General features: G+C 33.6%; 1 protein-coding gene and 1 long non-coding RNA gene across 10 annotated transcripts; both read right to left on the bottom strand.

The window, feature by feature from the left end:
* Positions 1-1,754: 1,754 nt before the first annotated feature.
* Positions 1,755-15,840, bottom strand: LOC100649922 (acyl-CoA Delta(11) desaturase-like). Of its 9 annotated transcripts, XM_048404759.1 has the most exons (11): positions 14,970-15,840; positions 14,623-14,843; positions 14,445-14,552; positions 14,157-14,339; positions 13,982-14,047; positions 13,817-13,895; positions 6,819-7,228; positions 3,797-3,927; positions 3,314-3,519; positions 3,020-3,205; positions 1,755-2,356 (listed from the first exon to the last, which is right to left on the bottom strand). In XM_048404759.1, the coding sequence occupies exons 7-11, from the start codon at positions 7,084-7,086 to the stop codon at positions 2,041-2,043; spliced, it is 1,107 nt and encodes a 368-aa protein (XP_048260716.1). In that variant the 5' UTR covers positions 7,087-7,228; positions 13,817-13,895; positions 13,982-14,047; positions 14,157-14,339; positions 14,445-14,552; positions 14,623-14,843; positions 14,970-15,840; the 3' UTR covers positions 1,755-2,040.
* Positions 4,154-5,762, bottom strand: LOC110119242. The gene is made up of 2 exons (XR_002307658.2): positions 5,569-5,762; positions 4,154-5,101 (listed from the first exon to the last, which is right to left on the bottom strand). It is a non-coding gene; the product is annotated as an uncharacterized LOC110119242 (long non-coding RNA).
* Positions 15,841-20,574: the final 4,734 nt, after the last annotated feature.

Raw genomic sequence — 20,574 nt, 5'->3', positions numbered from 1 at the left:
ATAATTTCATTATTGCCACTTATTGCGCTATATTGTTTATAAACTGAATCACCAGATTAATTATTCGTCTTCATCAAAATATCTAAGGACGTGTGAAAATATCAATATTAATTTAGAATACAACTGCAAAGGTAACTTTTGAACAATTCTTGAAAAATTTCTAAATAATACACAAAGCATCATAAATTATTAAAATTTTCTTTGTAATCAAATAAATAAGCGCATGGGAAAAATGTTAACCAGATCGAAATTAAAATGGAAATTTAGTAAGAAATATATAACGAGGAGGAGAGTTTCATGACTTATCGATTTATGATCAGTAAAAATTGTTTATAGGTATGAATATTTTATTCCTTTACTTACAGGTCGATAATAATTTTTGTGATTTTCATTACTTTCTTTCTCTTAATTCGATTCTAACAGTAGTTTAATTAGATTTTATACAGTACAGACTTTTTTTACATTCAAATTAACATAGAATGCATTTCAATCCCATAATATCGTGGGGCATTCGTATCCTGACCTGTTGTGCGATTCATGGATTCTTTAGAGTATGTAAAAACGAACAGAAAGTAATTCTCAAGGTAATAAAAAGAAATTGAATATTTATACCTCATGTGCATATGGCCTTTGTTCAATTTCACACAATCGATTTTTTAATACAATAATTAAAAAGTTACATGCAATTGCACCATTTACAGTTATATGCGGACATTTAATGTCGCACAGCTGTGTTTTGCAATTTTCTATATTTATTTTCTAGATTTATTTTCTAGATTCGTTAGAATTTTTTACAAATAGTTGTTGAAAGCTTAGGTATTAAAACTTGCTCTAACTAATCCCTAGAATATTTTAATTATGGTAACTGGAATTCTGGTAACAAGCATCGCAATATAAACAAAATTAAATATACGTTCTGTAAAGAAGTCCAAGTGCATTCATTGATATTGTATATATATTTTATTTCTTATTTAAAAATAGAAACTATTTTGTACATTATGCCCACAAAGACAGCTTGTCTTAATCGACTCAAAATCAATTAACAATAGGTTCATTAACTTATGAGACCAACTTACAAGTTTCTCAAGTACCAAAAGTTGCAAATTATTTCAAAGAACACATAGTGAATTCTTCTATCAACAGTCTCGTGAAGATTATACATCCAAAAAGAAAGTATCATAAAAGACGAAATTAACCTAACGTCTTCCAAGTTTCTTAATACGTTCAATGCGGGAGGATTCTTAAAATCCCAACCCCAGTGATGAAAATTTTCTCAGTTTTTTTTTTGTCGTTTAATTGTATTTGAAAATAGTTGGAAATGTATTATTCAATATTGAAATTATTAATTTGGTTAGAAATATTTAAAAATACCGATATTGATATATATATATATATATATATATATATATATATATATCAAATTCTGGAATTTGTCACTGGAAAACAATAAATTAAAAGGAGACACAAATTAGGTCTATATCATAAGAATAATGCGCGATCAAGAATCGTAGAAACAAAGCAGGAACTGTTGGAAGACAAAGCGATAGATGATCGAGCATGAAGATCTAAGGGGGTTTACAGATTTTCGATATACATTGTACTTCAAGGTTCCCAACTAAAAGGATCAATATATAGTGCCAATATTTATTGACAAACCACATTTTCGTTAAAAACCTTGAAATACTGACAATATTATTGTTCGTCTAATGGCATAAAGTGGCTATCACCTGGCCGTAGAATCATTAATACATTGATACGCTTGATACATTTATCGATTTCGTCACACTAAAGCAGCTTCTGCTCGATACATATAATACTTACAACAGTAACATACACATACACATATATATGTATGTATATATATATATATATATATACATATAAAACAATAACATATAAAATTCACCGAACGACACAAGAAAAAATAACAACATGGTGATTCATAATTCGTGTCACACACTCCTGTACGTTTAATTGTTCGCAACACTCGCGGAAATAGAAGGAACATAACGTCGACGTGTAATCACTAAAAATACATTATCACTCTTTCTTCCTGTCCATCTGTTTTAATTCTTGGAGATCCTCAATTGGAATGTCGGCATCACCGTAGCCCCAAACATGACTGCCATCGCCAGATCTGATCGCTCTGCGCCGAACCATCGCTGGTGACACGTATTTGCGATTGTAAGCCCAACCGATGTGTGCAAAAGCGTCGATGAAGCCCGTAGTCAAGTTGAACGTGTAGTTTCCAAGTTCTCCAGTCTTGTAATCCCACGGAAATACGTGATGAAAGTTGTGCCAACCTTCGCCTAGGGCCGCGATCGAAACCACCACGTTCTCCACCGGAGAGATGTATCTGAAAAATTTGCAAAATTTTTATTTGATCTTGAAGAAAATATTCTACTAGAATCAACAATATAAACTATTATAAACCATGTCATTGTATCACGCCAAATGGAGTTACTGAAAATTCTCAACGAGAATTGATTGTAAATATTCTATCAAATAAAAAAAAAAAAATCTTGAAAAAGAAAACTCTATCGGTAGAAGCAATATCATTTGAAGTATTTTATGACGAAGGAGAATATACATAGAATGCAAGTTTCACGATACGAGAAATCTGATCGCAAGAGTGTGGGTACTTAGTTCCGAAACTAAAAGTCATATGAATATATAATGCTACTTTCAGACTTAAAATAATGACGCAGAATTAAATTAATAAATCCCCTCTGAAATGTATGGAGAATTTTTGTGATCTCGTGAGAAAGTTTCTTTGATAGAGGTAATTTTGTGCAAAGTATTGATTTTGTGATATTGGAGAAGCTTGGATCTTTGTACAAATTTATATTCTGATAAACACTTAAATAAATGGATTCTAATCAGAGATTTATCTCGCTGATTGAAACGAACGGAGAACTGAAATTTCACACGTGCAAGCTTGTGATGTCGTCTTCAAGTAACTCGAAACATCGTAATTTCGATATTTGTGATTTGGAATTTATTGAAATTGATTGCTTACTTATCGTAAGGTCGTTGGCCCCACATGTGAGCCACGCTATTCACGAAGAAAGCTATGTTGAGCGTAACGCAGAAACGAAAGTTGAAGTTCACCCAGAAGGATGTCCAGACAGATTCTGACCAGAAGTAGCAAGGCACGCCGACCGGAAATCCAATGGTTAGAAGTGCAAACAGAGGTATGTAGTATCTGTAAAAGAATATATCACTCAACGAAACTTATCAAATTATTGGAATTAATTCTTAGAATTCAGAATCATAAATTCTCGAACAATATTTTTTTTCTCGATGGATTTACCTTTTTTGCCACATGACAAGTGGATCAGCTTCCAAGTCGCTCATGTCCACTGCTTTTCGTTTTGCGACAACATCAGGATGAGGTGTTGTAAAAAGCCAGCCCACGTGGGCGAAGAAGAAACCCCTTTTCGCATTGTGGGGATCCGCATCGGTTTCGCTGTATTTATGATGTACCCTGTGGTCCAACGCCCACGCGTATACGTGTTTCTGTAGATGAAAAGTGTTTGTAATTCATTTAGAAGTTGTTGAATATTTAGGGAAATTAAAAAAGAATAATTATATTTCGAAGTTCGAATTTTTTTTACAAATATGTTGGAATAATTTAGCTGCGGGAAATTAATTTCTTAGATATTTTGGTCGCAGAAAATTAATCTTTCAGTAATTGGTTATTGAATATTCATTTTTAAAGAATTAATTAAGTTAATTATCGGAAGATAATTTTATAAAAATTCATAAAAATTGGGATGAAGAGAAAATTACGAACTTGTCCAGTTATGGTGAATAGTAATATTAGTAAGAATCGAAGAGGCCATTTCGCTTTGTACGCCCTGTGGGACCACAACCTGTGCGCCCCCGCGGTTATACCGAATCCGGAAGTGTATATAACCACGAACGCTGCAACAAAACGCATCATAATATTCATAGCCCTGGCTTTTGAGTCGAACGTAACAAGTGTATTTCTAGTTCTACTCTCGCATCAGATATATTTATAATCTGAACTTGATCACATACAATGTATTCACAGTACAGACATATTTATATTATGCAATATATCTAATTTAATCATCTAAGCAGTAATCTGAAATTCTCCGAATGATAAAACAAAAATTTATCTCTGTCGTCTGTGTTTAAAATTTTTATTATCGTACCGATTATCAAATTTGATACCATTAATTACACCTTTAGTTTTCTCAATCTCTTTTATCCTCTCAAATTCTAAGAAAAATTCTAAAATTTAATTTAATGCCGACTAATTCTCGTTCATACAAATCATTCGAGCCATCAAACTTACTTACGATGTACTTTGCCAATTCGAAAAAATATTCCACGATGATCAACAGTTGTTCGTTACAACAGCCTTACATAATGTTTCGGAAGCATAAGAAACGGATTAAATTTGCGTATTTCTAACTCCACGCAATCGGATTGTTTCCAGTTCGTTCATATTCTCGCTTTCATTCATCTTCCTGCCTGTTTTGATTATCGCGTGAATCATCACCAAATATTCGAGGGTTTGGGCATTCCACACGCGCGGTTAACCAAAATCAAGAGGAATGTTCTGATTCTAATATTAGAAGGTGATTAAACTCGAGAACGATTTGCTTCTGTACTCTCATTCATGCTTTTTCTTTCGGGTTTTCCACATATTTAAATATTACGCTCTACATCCAAGATCCTAATGTTTTAAAGATATAACAGTTTAAACGGACGAAAGAATTTTTTAATTTCTATTTCTCGAAACGAAACGAAACGAAACGAAAATTTTGTAAATTTCTATTTCTTAATGAAAATAATTATTTAGAGATTGTGTCGTGGATTTCAACAAAAATTTTTTTATTTTATCGTATTTTGCGCTGTACGTCAGAGTTATTCGTGTTATGGTCGAGAATTAGTTCGGCTTGTCGAGCATCGATGACGAAGTCCACGTAATTTGCGAGGCCAAGAACAGTGTCATAGATTAATAATAATCAGAAAATGGCCTCGGTTTATTTCTGTCGTCGGTTCGAATTTTTGCAGCAGAACCGTTCCGAAGTCAGCACGCAACGCACTTCCGTCGCGGCTCTCGTTTCTGAAATGCATTATGTAATGATCGAGACACAAAAGCTTCATCTAATGAATTACATGTCACTTTCTATCGTTCCTAATCATAATGAAAGTATGTTAAAATGTTAGTAGAATTTATAAACGTGCGTAAAGAACAAGGATATTATTTAGAAGCAAGATATTATTGGAGAAGTTTTTACAAAACCGTTGTAGAAGACCCACCTCCGGTGATCTTAACTTCGGCTTAAAAACTTATTAACAAAATAACTTATTAACTTATAAACTTATTAACAAATAACATTTAAGGAGTCAGCACGTGGTACATACGTGTTGTATACAATTGTTCTCACATTTATCGATTTGTTTCGATTCGTATTAGATTTGAGTCAGTTTGACCTTACTCAGAAGTGTGATCCTGATAACGTATGTGATGGTCAAGGTCACTGGAGGAGAGTTCTTTAAATAGCAGTTTTATCGAATTTTTTCCTATACCTCGAATTTTCCCGTTTTATTCCTTCGATTTTTTATTTTTCTAATTGCTAATACAACTTTGACAAGAATATTGTAGAATCGGAATTGGAATCATCGATGACCAATAATATATATTTACATAATCCCTTGCGTGAACCTGCGCGATCGATGCTTAATCTGATTGTTGAGTACTTCGTAGAATTTTCGCAGCCCAGTTAACTATTTTTCAGTACGACACGTAACGTATGATAGCACAATACAATATTGATTTCAGATTCTGACCTATAAACACAATACGTATGCATATGTATATTAATTATTGAGAATGTTGAATAATAATAAATAATAACCGATGAATCAGACAGACATTAAAATTTCAATGTTTTATCGACTTGATAAACGAATTATCTGAATATCTGAATATCTGAAGAAATATGGTCTTCTATCCTGAATGAGAGTCATGAAAAAGTAATATTGAAGTATTGAAAAGAGTAGGGGTGATTACATCGCTACTACTGCTTTATTCTTTAATTTAATCTTCTGTTATGTCATACAATCTACCGTGCTGATACTGTATCATCTTCGATGTAGAGTATTGTGAAACGATTCTTACACTGTGGATTACTCACTCCTTTTGCATTGAATTTTAGTTCGATTAAACTTAATTTTTATTTTCCGTTATATATTTATTTCTATTATCTATTTTTTATACGATATACTTATTTTTTGCTATTAAACAATCCGTCCTCCGATCCAGCAATTTCATGCTCAAGGATATTTTTTTTACCCTTGGTTGACGAAAAATAAATATTATCCTTCCAGCAGCTTTCTAGGTTATAAAAAAATCAATTTCTTTCCTGGATTCATACGGTGCATCATCGATCGTATACAATATACAGTCACCCACAAAAGTCTTCGTACATTCTATAAAAAGTTTCTTCGAAAATCAATTTCATCTAAACGAAGCACATTGGAACGTCGTACAACGACCACATATTGTTACACAGGTACATCGTTAATTATTTTTACACGCAAAGCAATGATATAACAGTCCTTAGTCATATTAATTAATACAGAGTGCAATAACTTGGCAGTGAAATTTTCTAGCATGTCATTTGAACAGCAATGACTTTTCGTACATGGTAAACGAAGATGTTCGTAAGTAATTGTATGTACACGGTATATCGTTGAATACGACACCGTGAAAGATACGGAATATTTCCTCATCGATAATAACAACCACGAACAAACATAATTTCGATTACACTTACCCCATAACGTGGTAAGAAGCTTAGCTTCGGTGAAGATAAGGTATAATCCGTAAATGCAGCCTACGTGAACGAAAATTAACGCGATCAAATCCGGCCACGTGATACGAGGAACATATTCCACTTTACTGCTACGATAAGTTTCGTCAACCGCCAAATAGTCGTCTGTTTCAGCCAACTTACGATTCTTCGAATCGTTTTCCTTATATTCATCTTTCAACTGCGACACTTCGCACGCAGTGGCTGGAACTCGATCCTTGCTCGAAGACATTTTTATTTCACTTTTCACGAATTCGTCAGAAAATTCTAATCCAATGGAGGAAGAAGATATTCAGATGTTATTCAAATTTATTTCTTGCATCGTAGTTTCCTTCGAAGGTGGCGATATCAGTTGGGTGGACGAAAAATATTTTCTGTAACAATAGGTGAAGCGATTATTTTCAACTTTTTATCCTATAGTTATTATGCAATCGAAGCTTAATGGAAATATAATTTGAATGCAAAGTATATGTCCTTCGGGAAGAGCAATTCTCTCGTGACTTTTCATTTGACTTAGTCATTCGTTAAGAATTAATGTCGCGTTACACCGAAAAGTTAGACGAGATTGATAGCTGTTATGAACGATTCGGCTTTCAACCATCATTCTGCAAGTTTCATTCGATTTTGAAATATACTTCACACGTCTTTTAAGAAAATTTCATAATTTACATTCCGTCTTTTCATATATTATATATTAGTTCAGTATTAGATTATTCGGACGTTTATTAAACCAAACGGGTCGTGTATTTTCCAATGATAGATTTTCCTTTTGGCAACTTAATTCGAATTATAATCACGTGTCTTCGAATAATATTCCGGAATTTGTATTACTTCCTTTACTATAAGTTATATATTATTTAGGAAATGCGTTAAACAACTGCCATAGTTTATCAATAATAAATTTCTTCCCTTTTTTATCTAATAAATTATTGAAACAATGTTACACACGAAACAACGTACAATGTTTCTTCCGGCTATGCGATCTGTGTAGGTCGGTTCTACAATAAGTGAATATCTATGAATCGTTCAATCACTGTAGGATATCACTATACGCAACCAATGGTTGAGAAAGACTGAGTGATACAGCCCGACTGAATGTTAAACGATAAACTCTATCGATCGTAGATATTGCCATGTGTGGTATCACTACATGCGTTGATAAAATAATTTATTTTCAGATACTCATTACCATCGCACGTGATTGTATCCTTGTATTTTGTGAGTATTTTTTTAGTTTAGTTTACGTATCAGTTCCGACGATCTGCAGAAAGTTCATTGACGACCTTTATAGATATTTTGCAAAACGAAAAATTACATTGAGAAAGAAGAAAAAAATAAAGTTGGAAAATTACAACACTGAATTTTTCTATTGCAATTTGCGAGAAAGTTTCTAGATATTCAAGTTCCTGGTTCGAATTAAATCGTCACTTGTCGTTTTAATAGATAATAATTGTTGCAGTAGAAACACTGTTACATATTATATATATACTGACAATGTTTTAAGTGGTGTACGTTTATCGCAATTTGTGCTTTCCGATGATATTTACACCTGGTTCGAAGAAATGCCCTATGTTATGTTAGGTTATTGGTAATATTCTCCGAAACGTGGCACCGAGGTTCAAGTTTCTGTCCTTTATAAGAAATATATTGGCTAAAATCTATTATTTACTAGATAAAATATAGATAGATAATCGGGTCACGCATTAGTCTTGAAAATGAAGGACAAGCAAACGAAATATTTCAACACTTCTACAATGACACATTGAACTAGAAATAACTTAGAATCATAAATAATAATGCCGAAAATCAATTTAAACTAAATTAAATAAAATGCTTCTTGTTCGAATCGTCGATATCGTAACGAAAAATTATGAAAAATATTCAACTTTTAATTTGTTTCATTTCTAAATATTTAAGTCTTAATTATAGAAATTTTGTTGCTATTATCGCAAATAATTTTTCTTCTTAATACGTGCGTAATCATCTTTTTTACAAATCCCAAAATTCTCCACCGTGTTGTATTATATCACTAAACTGAAAACTCAAAGTCATTTCAGAGACAATTGGTTCATGCCTAAAACATAAATTTTTCACCAAATGATTTGGTTTTGCTTCAACTTTCTTTTATATTGTGTACCACGTAGAGTATTAAAGGGACGGGAATGTTATCGAAAAACGTTCTATTAGAAAGACGAAAAATAGCGGAGGGTAATGTGTCTGGCGCCAGTCTTTCCGAGTGTACGGATTTCATATTCGTGTTCTTACTTACACGTATCGTGATTCTCGTAAAAGTTGACGTAGTTACGAACGTTGATGAACACTCAATAAAGGAAACGGATACAGGAACGATACGACTGGCGCCACGTATCTTGAACACTAGGGGGTGGAGGTAATATTCCTTTGCCATAGGTGATGTTGCTCGTTTTTATGTTGATGCGTTAGAAAAAGATGTACATTAAAACGAAGAGAAAGCATTCCGTTGGAATAATTAATTAAGAATATTTTAATTAAGAAGATAGTGAAATTTTCTAAAGCACAATTGATATTCAGGGAAGATATTATTCTCTGTTCGGTTTCCGATTATGTGGATGATGGATATTATTCCCATAACATTCAACAATATGAATATACTTTCTTTTTCACAATTTTCGACTTTTCCACTCTTCTAATACAAGATAGTTATATAATCTGGTAAATAGTTATTTTTATCACGGTCCTTACGAAATGTGTTTATAGCCCTTGTATTTCAATCGCTTCGTTATTTTTCAATCAGCGCGTCCAGTTCGTTCTCGGAACTCGATCAGATGTTCACGGAAAATTACGTTACGAATCGAAACGGTATTTACGAATCTCGTTAACGACCCCTTGATTGGACAATACGTGCCGCCTATATGTAGACGACTCGTAAATAAGTGTAAAACTACTGTGTCAGACTTCGACCAAAAACGTTTGGCCACATTTCCATGACGAAGAAGATACTCCTTGGAGCTTTTATACGTAGCAAATGCAAAACTTGCTTTGCTAATACGCTCGGTTAACGTCCGACTGCGAATCGATACGGTACATTTGCCGTTTCGGAAAGGATCGACCCTGTTGCAAAATGCAAGAACTCCCGTCTACTAGTAGATGGTGCAAACTCTTTCGCCACCCTCTGCCTATTGCTCGACACCTTTTTGTATATAGAATACCTGCGCGTATTGTATACCTCTGAGATGTTGAAAGAAGCATAAAAGGAGCATAAATACTAGGACAAATACGGGTCAAATACAGTCGTCGATTCTGAGAAATATTTTCTTGCGTGACGTGATGATACAACGGCCGTAACATTTAACGATCTAAATATTATCCGTATTATTATATCGATTTCACGAAGATATTCAGAGAAATGTGTAACAGGCATTCAGAGTATTAAGAGCGACATGTAAAATTTATCTTTAACTTATAGAAGCCTCAATATGAATTTCATGCAATGAATTATACAAAGTCGTACGAATGAATTATTTAGAACAGAATACTTCCGGAAACTATTTTCGAACAAAGATTGACACAGCTCTGCATCGTTTGCTTCAAAGATACCGAGCAGAGGTTTACAAAGTTCCACCAGGATTTTAGCGTAGAAAGTTACGACGGAAATTTGCTTCAGTAATAGACTGTTTATACCGCGTGACTTGGAAAATTTTCGCCAAGTTTTATACGTCGTATTGTTTTATACGAAGTATTGTTCTTCACAGGTACGATCTAAATAGTTAAAATAATGGCATTGACGAATCATGGACAATACATGGTGGAAGTTGGAAAATTCACAAAGTCTTGCACGTTGATTTCGTAAAAAAGTGCAGACTTCTCAATCTAACTGTAGCCAAGTCTGTCGGAGTGATAAACATGCCAAAGCGATGAACTTTATGTAATGTTTCTTATGGAATTTGATGTTGATTTTGATTGAACTATGTAATAGAATTGAAATGTTGAATCTCAGTTTTCTATTGACAAATTTGTCTCATTTATTTAGTTAAAAAATGTATTCGAAATTAACGTGTACAATTAGCGCCGAGTTATTCCTGGCCAATGTTATATCAACTTGTAATAAACGTTTCTTTTTACACTTATCAAACAAACTATAATATACTATTAACGTGCAAATACTATTTTTTCCAATAATTAGCATTGAAATTTTACACCCCAAGAATACTTCATAAAGAACTATGCATTAATTTCCTGATCAAATACATACACGTTTTACATATCAATTGCGTTTTAGAATTTTCACCATAGTGTCAATCTTCTCCGCAAACATTTCATGCTGTCTTCGTTATTAATTTCTTTTTTTAGATCTATTTTAGATTTATCAGCTCTCAAAGAAACACGAATAAATATCCAGTAAGATCTAATACAATCTAAAATTGAATTTAATCATCGTAAAACGATCGTGCGCGTAATAAGAAACTTGATTAAGAATAATTACGTCGAGTACACGGTTGGAGCTTCGTCCATTATTTTTCTTTTATTAAACATTCGATATAGCCATGTCCTTTGGTAAATGATGATTAATTAAAACGCAACACGGCAAATGTTGGTAATTAGCTAATGTAAAGAGTCACAGCATGTAACGAATGGGGAAAAAGGAGAATCTAAGGCAAATGCTGCAGTCGATGTAGATAAATAAATACAATAGCGATCGTATTTGATCGAGAAAAAACCGGAATAAGGACGACAGGAACGATTTTCCTTCTTCGTCGTCGCGGGAGGGTGGGCGTCTTAATGGAAAAAGACACCGTTCAGAAGAGACAATTTAGAAACTCGTAAGAAGGCGTGAAGCACTTGACATCACGAAACTGCAAAAAGATTATTTTCAGAGTTTTGCCGCGCAATAGTTTATCAACTAATATCACTAATATTAAGGAATCAACAAGTTATATATAATAAGTGGTAGATATCTTCTTTACAACTTTTGTTATTTTACTTGTAACACTTGTCACTTACGAAATGCTTAATAACTTCTAATTTCTAATTTGTAATATTCTCTCGAATAATTTTCCATATTTTCGATACTGGACGTAGCTTTATGGTTGTTAGTAGCAAAGAATTCTGTGATTCATAAATTTGCAACGATCTAAAAAATTTCATTTTGCAATTTTTCTACTTTTTATCGTAACAAAGCGAAAAACAATCGATCAGCTTTCGATATTACAAACGCATTATCCGCTTACAATCCTATTTTAAACGACATTTAAGGACAAATAAGAAGCATAAAGAAGGAAAATAGATTATCAACAATGTGTTTATACAAGGCAGTACGTGAATGAATACATCAAGATCGATTAGTGACGCACGAGACTAATAACTATGTGTTTTTACAAATGTGGGACACAATTTCTGTGTCGTGCTTGCCTTCCATTTACGACGATATAATCTTTAATCAGAATTCATTGTTGAGAATTCATAGTTCACGGCCGAATCGTTCTTCCTTTTGGTAGGTCGTGATTCTCTATTGAAGTTGATGTGAAACAATCAACCGATGACAATCGAAATAATATCGTTCGTAAACTTAAATAATTGCATTGAACACTTTTTATTTTTCATTGATCTTTGTTGTTTTTAAATTTACGTTCTATCACAGAAAAAAAACAGAAAATGAAATAAAAAAGACTGAGGTCAAAATTTGCAGTGATCTTTAACTAATCGCAGGTCTCATAATCGAAAATGAATAGGTGCCCGCGCCTGATATTACGCCACTTACGAGTAATAACGTATACTCTTTGTATCTATAAAGACTTGTTACGAGTCTCTTAAGGCTATCTGATACAGTGATGAATCATTTGAACATACAAATAAAAGATGGATACACGCGCTGTATTTAAGACGCAACCAAATAAGACCAATCATCGATCTGGATTCCTATGTAACGTTTTGTAAACGAATGACGAGCTGATCTTTTTGCCTTCGGTCTCGCTTCTTACGTGTACGTTAGCATTTACGATTACATAATTGAAAAAAATGGCAGCTTTGTACTTTAATAAAATATTGATCAATCGTGTGATCGAACTTGAGCAAATTCAGTTCAGCCAAAGGAGCATACTGTTTTGCGAATCTTCAAATAGGATAAGATAAAATTTATAATAAAAAATCTCGTAATTGCGATCCATTGAAAGTTTATCAAACTACTTATTAGAACTAAATATAAGCATCGCGTAATTCGCGATCGAAATACGTGTTTTATGTTACTATGAAATCATATCTCGATTATGCTAGAATTTCATTCATAATCGAGAAACGGTTTAACCATCAATCACTACTGATTTATGTTTCCTGTTTATGGTAATTTCCATTGGAATGCCTGACTTAAAGGAGCAGATAACTTCTAACCTTGATTATCTTAAATCATTGAAGTTGTAACAAATTTATTTCCGTTCATAGAACTCATATTTTCCATTAGGGTAGATTAGTACGAGACGAATATTTCACTTTAAAATTGTTAACAATTTTCTGTCATATGTACGCAATCGTTATATGAGACATTTGTTACATTTTGAAACTTTAAAACTTACAATTATCGAAACCATGAAAGTATCTACATATGTAGATACTGGCAATTTTGGCAAAGTTATTATTGTTTTTTATTAAGATAAAAAGATATATTCTATATATTTGTCCATTCTCATTTGTTCATGTTTATTTCAAACACACTAAACATTGGTAGTTCTAATGTTGATAAAATAAAACGAAACACGTGATGCTTCTAAACAGACGTTTACGTAGTATTATATAGCACAGTAACACATTACACCAATTTCCTGCGAAGTGTACGTAGCTAAAAAATTATTTGATTAAATAAGAATTCCACAACGCATACGGAGCCAGCGCCTATAAATAATTATTCTCATCATCGCGCTCCAAGGCTGAATCTAACATGAACCACGTACGAGTACAAGCATATTATATATACGTGGTACAGGTGCACGTACTATGCAGCTGATGATGATCCAGCAGATCACGTCGATATTTTCATGTATCTCTTCAAGCCAAATCTAACCAGACGTCGATCTAAAAATATACTCGAAAAATAGAAACATCGCTGTCCATGGTATTGGCATAGTCGTCTATCATATTAGCGTGCATCGAATGCGTACCTCGCGAAGGTATTGTCATTGGACTGGCGCAGATAGGCGTTGCGATATCGTTCGTGTAATTAGGATCTAAAGGGGCGTTTAGATTAATATTATTACCAAAATATTTAAGGTTTTCGACATTGTATCGTTAATATATTGACGGATATATATATCGATGGTCTAGAAAGACTCTTACGTAGGATACTATTGAGAACCATAAATATCGACAATAACATTGATCGTCTTTAATTCTCCTCTACAATAAGATTGCGTCGAACGCAGTTAGGGTATCCCATATTGCAGGCTGGTTGGAATACGGTTAGTAGTTTAGCCAAGTAGCAAGTAAAGCTGAATTTACATTGCTGGCTTTGGAGGATCACTGTGAATGAAATGTGAATGAAAACGACGTTTTTTTTATTAATCGTTCATAGTGATCATCTGCAATGATACAGTGTAAATATGGCTTTATTTGCTATATACCTACATATACTTTAAACTACTTGCCGTGCCTGAACCAGTCTGAGGAGGCCAATCCTTGTCAACAATTTCCGAGGTCACTCAAGCCAGATAAGAAAAAGATTCCGCTTTGACTCTTACAAATTGTCAAGGCAAGGCGTGGATCAATTAAACTGACGTGTGTGTAAACTCTCATACATACTTACATAAATTGACGGTAGAATTAGATATTCAAGAAGTACGTAGAAGTTGATAAGAGATATTGGTTCGTTGTCTCGCCTATGTCTCTATACGCTTCTTTATTGCTTATCAATTTAACGAAGAAAAATGTACAAATTTATCATAGTGGTTATGAGTTGCACCTGTTTACCTTCCACTTGTATGACGACGTCGCTTTATGAATCATTTCTTCCTCTAATATTCGATTCTGTTTATTAAGAGTGATCGAACAGTCACAATTTAACACGTGCATATCGTTGACAGCTATCAGTTATATGTATTTTATCACCGGTATGATGATTATCTAATCGATCATCCTTTGCAGTACACTTACCTTTCCAATATAATTCTCTGTCGAATACCCACATGCAAAATCCATCAAAATTCGCATAATACATCCGTAGTAGGCTTCTTTATTTAACTGATTTTCAGATCAAATAATTCATCGTCATATTTATCATATCGTATTATATCACTATTCCAATGATTATCTGATCTATCACTCACTATAACATGCTTGAATCTTAAACATGGTTTTCCAAATTTCCATTAAACACGTCTTATTTGAAAATTCGGAGGAACTTCGCGTCAGAGAAGCATTTCATAGGATTTATCAGTTCACATTTAATCACCATTTAATAAGAGTATCTGATCGCTTATGATTCATAATATCCGCTTCTTCGACACGATTTTGTACTTTTTCACCTCGCAAACTCTAAGAAACTTTCAGAAAGCAGATTTCTCTAAGGATCTGATTAGAACCGAATTGAAACACCTGCGATGACGCGGCTACTATCACGACGAATACGTAGAATTTAACACAGGTGTTCTCTTCAGGTGTTTCGCGGTTCTTTCAAGTCAGTCAATTAGATCATGATAACTCGCAACTGGAAATTCTGGAAATTGGGGTTTTACGATCGCGACATCGCATCAGTTGGAACGATCTCTGATAGCGACGAAGATTCTTCGAAATAAGGAGGAGAACTTTTTCGAAGAATTTCGGATGCCGATTGAATGAAAGTATTTAGATATGTGGTAGAAATGGATTACAGTGTGACACCTGTTCCTTCGTGTGATCTCTAGCCGGTTCCATGCTTCGTTCCGCGATCCGCGTGGAATAAACACTGTCCTGATCGCAAACTCGCGCGCCTCGAGTAACAAACTCGTTCGTTCCGTGCGCGTGTACTCACGCCGCCACGAAACACGCCGACTAGACACGGATTGGCACGAAGCATGGGAATCTTTGGTTAAATCTGATTCCTTGTGTTACACAATACGTTATTTGCTAATAAATAATAATTAGCTATATTTTTATAAATGGGTACGCATCACGTGAAAGACTTCTAGTAAAAACTTTATAAATATATCTTAGAATTCAATAGATACGTGAAAAGTGATATTTAAATTTCTGTATAATATATACATATGCTCGTTTTGTGAATAGAAAATTATGTGTGTTTTTCAATGTTCGAATATTATTTTATAAAAAATTTCCTTGAATCCATCGCGGATGATGACAGATGTAAGAGGTATACGCAATACCTCTTTAGAAATAATTATAGAGCTTGACGATGAAGAGTTTCTACGGTATGTGTTTTTATTTTTATATAACATAGTCGACATAACATAGGGTCCTTCAGTGAAATTGAAATTTCTTTACTCGACGAAATAGTCGCTGGTGCACGTAACTCTTCGTTGAATTTCACACGATATTTTGCAGGCAGGGAAGGTATAATTCTGCCACGAATTTTACTTAAACTTAACTTAAATACAGGATGCAAATTAATCCTTTGCGTTCGCGAAAATTTGTGCGATACGATCGATCCGCAACTCGAGAGAAGATTTTATACGGCAAACGAATTGATCAATTTCATCGACGTTAACCGTTTCTGAAAAATGAAATATTAATCGTATATTCTGATCCTAAAATTAAGGAACTTTTAGAAAGTGGGTCGTAATCGATAGAAATTCAATTAATTTGAATTTACAAAATTCTATTTATTTCTTTGCGAATTCAAATCGCCAACTAGTGGTACTTCTGGCAGCAAAGTTCTCGTGTAATTTCTTCTTTTTCATCGTACAATATTCATACTCCGAGCCATCATAAAACGAAAAATCTCAGGAAGATCTGGAGATCAGTGATGTGATAAAATTTAAAGATAACTAGAGATAGAGACATATAAAATGCTACATTTTGCTACAGTGCTACGCGACTAGTAACGTTTCTCAGTATGTTCTTTGATAATTGACTATTATAAATACACTAAGAATAGATGACACACATGCTACAAGTTACGCGAAATTCTAGCGGTTTTGAAAAACATCAACGATTATCAATATAATGAGGAAACAAAAAGTAACGTCGATTTCATAATTGTTGATGCATTTACGTGTGAACATCCTCTTTGTTAGTGCAAGGACGAAAAAAACAAAGCATTTATCTTTATTATTATTCGCGGGAGATTTATCGGAAAGATATCGTTGTGTTTTATTAGAAAAATATTGAAAAATATTTATTTCTATATAACTGTAATAATATAACTTGATTTTTATCACTTTTAAATATCTTGTTTACACAAAAACTGATCTATAAGTCTGATTCATGTATAAAATAGCGTTTTTAATTCCATGATGTCAGATGTTTATTTTTTAAGATTATACGTCAGTCTGTAGCAGCAGTTACACAAGAATCAACCTTGCAAGCCTATTATACCAGTTTGAATTCAAAAGACGCGTTTAAGCAAATGTAAGAATGTTTCGAATGTCTTCTATCAATCTTATCCTTCGTTATTATCAATAAACATTTCGAAGATTATTTCAAATTCGTATCTTCATTAATAATCCTATGCCTGATCATCGATATTATACAATTTTGAGAACATTGGACAAATGTGTCAATTCCATCGTAGATTCTCTTATTTCAAAGATTATTTCGACGAACTCTTTATCCCTCGTTAATAATACCTTAAATCTGATTACTCGGAATATCGTTAAATATTGGTTTGAAACATCTGATAATAATGGGAATACATCATTTTTCTGTCGTGTCAAATAATTAAGAGATTAAAGTTTGTAATAACAGGTGGCTAGTTCGTAATCGGTATCGAGTTTAGATCTGTCTTAGCTTCAAAAATCTAAATATAATGCGCTGAAGGCAAATTATAATCTTTGCAGAGTTAATCTTATCGAGAATTTATGCTTTGCGGTTTATGCAAATTCATATTTTAATGAACGTAAGTAAAGAAATGACACATAACTAGAAATTGGTTTTATTCTTCAAATGTTATGGCCACTACTCTACTTTGCGTATCTTTAAGTATTATGTCTATTTTGTACGTTTTAGTGTATTTCAGTTCGCTATGTATGCATAAACATCCGGAATTAAGTTATTATAGTTATTTAACAGAAAGAGACGACGAAGGCTGTTATCATTGTTACGTTGCGTGCGATCGTAACGTAAAATTATTACAGAGCCACTAAGAGAACTGATTCTTTGATTTCTTATCAAGTAACGAGTCACTAAGATATTAAGTACGAATAATCCCACAACAAAATGAATCACGGATATAATATTGAAAAAGAAGATTGTTTATTGTTTCCATTTAGAGTACAAATGTCAATAGTCGTTTTATCGTTATGTATTACCATCCTATTTTAAATGTACAATATCATTCTATTTTACAGTCGTTCAATGTTTCCATGCTTACAATTAGCGACTTGATGCGTACACAACAGTTGAATCGTTTAATTATAATCTTAAGAAATTTCAATCGTAAAAAAATTATTCGTGGACGAATTGGTATAAAAAATTCTCAAAAATTTACTACGATGATATTGATTGAATTCATGAAATCTTTACCTAGGTTTCATTTCCTTAATTACGTCCATAAACGTATAAAGATACATAAACTAAAATAACTGAATTTGAAAATTCGAAAGTAAATGTAACCATAGCAAGAGAGAAACTTCTTATCATCGATCAGACAAAGGAGAGATCTGGTCACCTCGTTCAACTCGTATCACATTCTCTGAGATACAATCGTTCAAGAGATAATACACGTTTCGTTATCTCTGCTTTCACAATGAACCTCTACGGTCTAGAGCGGTGAACGTTAGAATTACATATAAACTGTTAAACAGCGGTATCTGCTTCACATTAAGACCCAAGACAAATTTAATCCAAAATGACTTCGACCTTAACAGAATCAATTGCATTATCGATAGACTTATCGGAGAGAAATCTCCCGAGAATACAAATTCGCAAGACAACTCAAACGCAATTCAACTTTCCTGCCTCGCTGTTTTCTTCCCACACTGTTCTGTCGAGGATGCAACAGATCTCATCGAAGGAATCTCCCACAAGTACGATATGAAAACAGTTTTCTTTATACATATTGAGATATTATAAATAATCAGCTCCTCGGACTGAGGAGCCTACTCCAATAGCTAGAGACGCTAGGTCTCTGTAAAAAATCCTGCTCACGTGGGAAACGTGAAACTGGAGGAGTGTGAGCACATTGGTCACAGAACACGAAAGTTACATGAGACCGAAGTAATACGACTGTGTATATGACAGCAATAGCAGAATAGAAATTAATTACGGGGCAATTTTTATTTTCTAAGCGATCAGCGGACAAATTAAAAATTCCGTTAACTGATCAGCGAATCCGGAAATCCACGTCATCTTAATCACCGGCTCAGAAGTCCCAATCGGAAATCGTCGTCATCCTGATTACCGTTCCGGAACGACCTACTTAAAAGAGTGTTTTTCCAGAATCATAGCAGTATCAGTGCGACACCCTGATGGAGCCAATCGCAATGCTGGAAAAAGTTTGGAATTCTTTTCCTTCTGATATCGGCCTTTTTTCGAAAACCTCAAACAGTGTTAGACGAAGCAGCGTTAAATGTACGAACGTTAGGCGCAACAGAGTGAATATTTATCAGAAGAAATTACGATAGATAATGAAAACCAAAGGTTAATAAGAAATTATGAGAAATCTATAAATTGTTACGTATTGAAATGATATATAAATTGCATTTTTCTTTTACAATTTTAAATTTTTACAAATCAGAGTTTCCGTATATGTATATCGATGCTCGCTGGTCATTTCGATTTTTAACTGTTATGCGTGATTATTCTTGTGCTAATCTGCCATTCGATAAATTTCATCACAGTGATAAGTGGAAGATTAATACTTGGCAAAAAATATACAAACTATAATAATTATTATGATTGCCACGAATTTTACCACATTTGTATTTTTATTGAAAGATATTTGAAAGATATCTGTACTCTCATCAACAAATTTTATTTTTAATGAATTTCTTTCGAATTTTTGTTTTAACGATTTATTGTCATAAATTATAGTATTCTCCGCTTTTGTAGACATAATTAATGAAACTATCCGAAAGTCAAATGTAACGCGGTTCTCTGTTACCAGCAATTTTCTACAGACTGTGCCCTATTCCCTTCAACAAACTAGATATTAAATTATAATTAATAACGAAATATAACATTGCGTATGAAGGACACATATTTTACAAACATATAATATGTACTAATTTGCGTTTTATATTTTAAACTTTAAACGCCATTTTAAACTTGCAACAATTTCAAATTTTCAAGAAATCTTCCAAGAACATTTCAAATCTCTCAAAAAAAGTCAATTTCGTTATCCTCCGTGAATGTTATCGACGCAGTCGAACGAATAAATAGTTCCCAACGCCTCCGTCATTGACATGGGTGGCGCTATGCTGAATCGTGCGCTCCTGATGTCCGGGTACGCTGGGCTTTTCGAATCCATTAAATATTTCTTACGATTCTTTCGCTTTTTTTACGGCAGTGACGCGCATGTACCGAGGGGTAGCTACCCCCACGCAGACAACACGGTTTCGACACGGTAGAGGGAGAGAAAAGAGCAGGTCGGGAGATAGAAAAC

The sequence above is a fragment of the Bombus terrestris genome, chromosome 4, assembly GCF_910591885.1.
Source record: "Bombus terrestris chromosome 4, iyBomTerr1.2, whole genome shotgun sequence".
In the NCBI taxonomy this organism is placed as follows: Eukaryota; Metazoa; Arthropoda; class Insecta; order Hymenoptera; family Apidae; genus Bombus; species Bombus terrestris.
The sequence above is the reverse complement of the archived record's forward strand: the minus strand, read 5'-3'. Positions and strand labels throughout refer to the sequence as shown.